This window comes from Hoplias malabaricus, chromosome 8 (assembly GCF_029633855.1).
Source record: "Hoplias malabaricus isolate fHopMal1 chromosome 8, fHopMal1.hap1, whole genome shotgun sequence".
Classification (NCBI taxonomy): domain Eukaryota; kingdom Metazoa; phylum Chordata; class Actinopteri; order Characiformes; family Erythrinidae; genus Hoplias; species Hoplias malabaricus.
The window spans coordinates 38963392-38969391 of NC_089807.1; the positions used below are offsets into that span (position 1 = coordinate 38963392).

The 6000-nt window shown below is 48.3% G+C and overlaps 1 protein-coding gene across 3 annotated transcripts in view; it reads left to right on the top strand.

Annotated features, from left to right (window-relative positions):
• Positions 1 to 5257, top strand: part of gstcd (glutathione S-transferase, C-terminal domain containing) — a 111919-nt gene extending 106662 nt beyond the window's left edge. For 2 of the 3 annotated variants that reach the window (XM_066680074.1, XM_066680073.1), the window contains exon 12: positions 4696 to 5257. In XM_066680074.1, coding sequence (XP_066536171.1) covers positions 4696 to 4856 — 161 coding nt within the window. In that variant the 3' untranslated portion in view covers positions 4857 to 5257. The remainder of the gene's footprint in view (positions 1 to 4695) is intronic. The other variant, XR_010804120.1, reaches the window with a different exon arrangement.
• The last annotated feature ends 743 nt before the right edge of the window (positions 5258 to 6000 follow it).

A 6000-nucleotide genomic window follows, 5' to 3' on the forward strand; every position in this document is an offset into this window, starting at 1 on the left:
ATATTTAAGTAAAAATACAAAGGAATAAACAGACAGTCACACAAAGTAAACAATGGGAGGATTCACTTTTTACTGACTCCTCTTCCTCTCCACTTCCCTCTGCCTTGTCCTTATCTTCCTCCCATCCTCATCCTCCCCCTAGCCTCATTATATACCTTCTCCTCTTCCTCCACCTCCTCTTCTTCCAGCCGTCTCTTCCTCCACCTCCTCCTTCTCATCCCTCAGCTTCATCCTGTACTTTCTCCACTTCCTCCCCAGCCTCATTCTCTTCCTCCACTTCCTCTTCCTTCTTTTCCCCAGCTTTATCCTATTATTTCCCTTATCCTTCCCAGCACCATCCTCTTCCTTTATATACTCTTCCTCCTTCTCTTCCTCCCCCAGTCGTAGCCTCTCAGTCATCTTATTTTCCTCCTTCTTCTCTTTATCCCAGTCTCATCCTGTACCATCTCCGCTTCCTCTCCAGCCCATCCTCTTCCTCCACCCCTTCCTCTTCCTCCTTCTTTTAGTTCCCCAGCCTAATCCTGTTCTTTCTCCTCTTCCTCCTCAGTCTATCCTCTTCTTCAACCTCCTCTTCCTCCTTCTTTCCCCCACTTTATCCTACTCTTTTCATGTTCCTCCCCAGCCCCATCCTTTTCCTTTATATACACTTCCTCCTTCTCTTCCTCCCAAAGTCTTATCCTCTCCCTCCATCTCTTCTTCCTCCTCCTCCTCCTTTTCTTTCCCAGCTTCATCCTGTACTTTCTCCTCTTCCTCCCCAGCCTCATTCTCTCCCTCCACTTCCTCTTCCTTCTTTTCTCCAGCTTTATCCTATTATTTCCCTCTTCCTCCGTAGCCCCATCCTCTTCCTCTATATACTCTTCCTCCTTCTCTTCCTCCCCTAGTCGTAGCCTCTCAGTCACCTCCTTTCCCTCCTTCTTCTCTTTATCCCAGCCTCATCCTGTACTATCTCCACTTCCTCCCAAGCCCATCCTCTTCCTCCTTCTTCTGGTCCCCCAGCCTAATCCTGTTTTTTCTCCTCTTCCTCCTCAGCCTTTCTTTCCCCCACTTTATCCTATTCATTTTCATCTTCCTCCCCTGCCCCATCCTTTTCCTCTATATACTCTTCCTTCTTCTCTTCCTCCCAAAGTCTTATCTTCTCCCTCCATCTCTTCTTCCTCCTTCTTTGCTTTCCCAACCTCATCCTGTACTTTCTCATCTTCCTCCCCAGCCCATCCTCTTCCTTCCCCTCTTCCTCCACACCCTCCTCTTCCTCCACCGCTTCTTCCTCATCCTCCTTTTCTTTCCCCAGCCTCATCCTGTTCTTTCTCCTCATCCTCTTCTTCTCCTGGCCTGATTCTCTCACTCCATCTCTCTTACCTCCTCCTTCTATTCCACCAGCCTCATCCCTTTTCTTTCTCTTCTTCATTCGCCAGCCCCATCCTCTTCCTCCTCGCCTTCTTTTCCTCTGCTTCATCCTCTTCTTTGTCCCCCAGTCTTATCCTGTCCCTCCTCCCCCTCCTGCTCTACTTCTCCACCGTTTCACCTGCTTCCTCTTTCTCCTCTTCTTCTCCTTCCTCCTCCCCATCCTAATCATCACCCTCCTCCTGAGCACACAGCAGTGTCATTTTTGCTTCCTCTGCCCATCATTTACAGCCACCAGAGTGACACACTCCCCGCCTCTTCACACACACGCACACACACACGCTCTGTCAAACCCCTGCCACACACTGATTACAGCTGCATTAGCCTGAGCCACTGTAGCGTTCATTCTGCTGCTGATATGACACAGCTGCACATTACAGCTGGACTCAGAAGACTGCTGCTTTCTCTTGAAATGAACTGACTTCCATTGAACTGACGTTTATTTCTGTAGTATTTATGTAAGTCATACCCTGCCATCTGTTTGTCTTTCCCACTAAGACTAATTACACCACAACTGATTCTGTGTGACTTCTACGTGGAACACTGCGATGTTTTACCAGTCAAACATCTAATTTAATTACGTTTTTCCAGATTATTTTCATTATAATATATCGATTCTAGGTTTTAGAAGTTGCTGACCTTAAATAACCCTCTCGCAAAACTCCAACTGTGCATTTTACCACCCGTTACTGCTTTCACTGCCCAAATCATTAATGGAATTCATTAAAAGTGTAAATTAAGGAAATTGGCAGATCTCCCAGGCGTCTTCCTGAAGTGACTCAATAGTTTGTGATGGCGGCAGCTGCTGTAGAAAGTTGGAGGAGGGTTGTACAGACAGTGGGTTTTATTTGTCAAAGCTGCGTAGAAGTGAGCACTCAGGATTAAATTAATATTTACACAAGCAATTTAATATATTTCATTTACCTTCAAAATGTGTCCTTTTTGCCATTCTGCTTCGTGGGCAGTGGAACCCAGTGGATTGATCGACGGCCCGAGCAATAAACAAAACCGTCCACTCACTCAGTTATGGAGCTTCCTGGAAGTGGGTGGATATACTGTCTACAGTATCTATCATATCTTTACTGTCTGATTAAACACGGTCTAAATGCAGTAGATAAAGCTAACAGTTGATGAAACTCACATTTCTATCGTAAATGGGACATTAACCACCACTTAAGGTGGAATGGAAAATTATAAAATGTTAAATAAAAAAGGCTTGGTGTGGCACCACAGAGGCCTGGAGGTTGAGGGTTCGATCCTCGCTCCAGGTGACTGTCTGTGAGGAGTGTGATGTGTTCTCCCCGTGTCTGCGTGGGTTTCCTCCGGGTGACTGTCTGTGAGGAGTGTGGTGTGTTCTCCCCGTGTCTGCGTGGGTTTCCTCCGGGTGACTGTCTGTGAGGAGTGTGGTGTGTTCTCCCCGTGTCTGCGTGGGTTTCCTCCGGGTGACTGTCTGTAAGGAGTGTGATGTGTTCTCCCCATGTCTGAGTGGGTTTCCTCCGGGTGACTGTCTGTGTGGAGTGTGGTGTGTTCTCTCCGTGTCTGTGTGGGTTTCCTCCGGGTGACTGTCTGTGAGGAGTGTGGTGTGTTCTCCCCGTGTCTGCGTGGGTTTCCTCCGGGTGACTGTCTGTGTGGAGTGTGGTGTGTTCTCTCCGTGTCTGCGTGGGTTTCCTCCGGGTGACTGTCTGTGTGGAGTGTGGTGTGTTCTCTCCGTGTCTGCGTGGGTTTCCTCCGGGTGACTGTCTGTGTGGAGTGTGGTGTGTTCTCTCCGTGTCTGCGTGGGTTTCCTCCGGGTGACTGTCTGTGAGGAGTGTGGTGTGTTCTACCCGTGTCTGCGTGGGTTTCCTCCGGGTGACTGTCTGTAAGGAGTGTGGTGTGTTCTCCCTGTGTCTGCGTGGGTTTCCTCCGGGTGACTGTCTGTGAGGAGTGTGGTATGTTCTCCCTGTGTCTGTGTGGGTTTCCTCCGGGTGACTGTCTGTGAGGAGTGTGGTGTGTTCTCCCTGTGTCTGCGTGGGTTTCCTCCGGGTGACTGTCTGTGAGGAGTGTGGTGTGTTCTCTCTGTGTCTGCGTGGGTTTCCTCCGGGTGACTGTCTGTGAGGAGTGTGTTGTGTTCTCCCTGTGTCTGCGTGGGTTTCCTCCGGGTGACTGTCTGTGAGGAGTGTGGTGTGTTCTCTCTGTGTCTGCGTGGGTTTCCTCCGGGTGACTGTCTGTGAGGAGTGTGGTGTGTTCTCCCCGTGTCTGCGTGGGTTTCCTCCGGGTGACTGTCTGTGTGGAGTGTGGTGTGTTCTCTCTGTGTCTGCGTGGGTTTCCTCCGGGTGACTGTCTGTGAGGAGTGTGGTGTGTTCTCTCTGTGTCCCCGTGGGTTTCCTCCGGGTGACTGTATGTGAGGAGTGTGGTGTGTTCTCCCTGTGTCTGCGTGGGTTTCCTCCGGGTGACTGTCTGTGAGGAGTGTGGTGTGTTCTCCCTGTGTCTGTGTGGGTTTCCTCTGGGTGACTGTCTGTGAGGAGTGTGGTGTGTTCTCCCTGTGTCTGCGTGGGTTTCCTCCAGGTGCTCTGGTTTCCTCCCATGTTCCAAAAAGAAATGTTGGTAGGTGAATTGGTGACTCAAAAGTGTCCTGAGGTGTAAGTGTGTGAGTGAGTGTGTGTCGCCCTGCGAAGGACTGGCGCCCCCTCCAGGGTGTGTTCCTGCCTTGCGCCCAATGATTCCGGGTAGGCTCCGGACCCGCCATGACAAGCGGTTACAGACAATGAAATGAAATGGTGAAAAAATGTTTGCTTCAGCTCTTGCACCACATACTGAAAGACACTTGATTTACAAAACACACTGTTCCACAGAAACACAGTGATGTAAAAGTAGAGGCATGTGAAGCATGGGACGTGTTGGAGGATCATTTCATTTCCTGTTCATGAATATGCATTATAAGGTGGCTTATGATTCACTGTAGTCAGTTAGTATTAGCTGTGGTGTGTAAGATCATGACACATACATTTCTTTTCCTTAACAGTGGGTAGGAGGCAGTATACAATTAAATAAATGCCATTTCATGCTTATTTCTATTTCTATATTTACTTCAACTTCTGATGTGTTTTTGATGATTAAACTGCTAATCAAATATGTTCAGCCCGTTAAAATATTCTTCTAAATATTTACACATACGTCTACCAGGCTTCACTTTAAGCGTAGACACACTGCGAAGATGAAACTGATAAATCTCCAAACTGTCACAGATCTGCTTTGATGTAACTTTGATAAACAAGAGTCAGTAACGTTTATGCTAACTCCCTCTGTCATCCCCAGGGAAGCGCTGTATGGGCCTGGTGGACTTGGACCGCAGCTGGGCGGCAGAGACTCATGGGTACTCAGTGCGGGTGATGACCATGGAGCCAGAGAGCTGCTCTCCGAAGAACAACATGCTAGTGGGGGTCCCTGCTGATAATGACAAAGTTGTGCAGCTTTAACATTGGCCCTAGACTGGAGCCTTGAGGAACACCACACAACTTATGAGTTCCTACAGGGGTTTGTAATGGTTCTGAGGTTATGAGAAGTGCTAAATAGTTCTTGCAAGAGACTGTGATGAAGAAAGAGTGTCTTGTGAGTACTTTCTAGAGAAAAGTACTCAAGAAAAACAGATTATTTTCCAGGATGGCTTTTTTTTTCTAGGATGGTTACCTTAAGGTGACTCCTATATTTGTGGCTTTCACACTTTCATATGAAGTTCACATCTATGAATTTCATGAATTTTAAGTAGATATTTCAATGTATATCTTGACCCATGGTTCACTGCTGTAGGTGCGGAGGGTTTGTTGTCTCCACCAGAGAATACGTTCAGAAGCTGCAATAAACCAGCCACGGCTGCAGACTTTGTTTGCAAATTAGGCGCATTGCTTTCAGTGATGCCATCCAGCATATTCTTCTCTGCCATTATCTCCTATTATGAGCGAGACAAAAGGCAGCAGTGTCTCGAAAGAGCCTGTCTCATTGCGGTTATTACTGATGTAAAATTATTCATTATAATCTGCCGTTCTCCTTTTTACGAGAGAGCCGGCTTGCATTCTTTAATTTGGATCTGCGGAGGTATTTGATTAAAACCATTGGGAGGGAATATCGGGAGACATTTATCATGCCCTCCGCGTGGCGGCCTTGGGGACGGAGGAGGATTATTTCTGAAGCGGCCCGTCGCGCTCGCGTGTCTAATGCCTCCGTCGTCATGAATATTTGATGAACCCCCGGATGATGTAAAGGTCACCGCGCTCGGCTGGACCACGGTGTGTGGGGACCAGGCTCTGGACTATAACACATTATGATATATGGACTCTCTCGGTCCACTCTGCTTTTATTTACTCTCCTCCTCCTGCTTCTCGGGGCTGGATTGTTATTGAACACACACACCCCTCTGATTCCGACCGGTTCATAAGAGCCCTTGTGTCACATTGGAGATGGAGATGAAGAGGGAAAGCCTCTCTTCTACTGGGGGCGAAGTGGCTAGCCTGCTACACACAAACACACACACACACACTCGCAAAGCTCATCTGAATTCTGCCAGCGAAGTCAATCTACCCGAGACCGAATGGCTGGAGACACGGCGGCACCTTCCAACGAGCT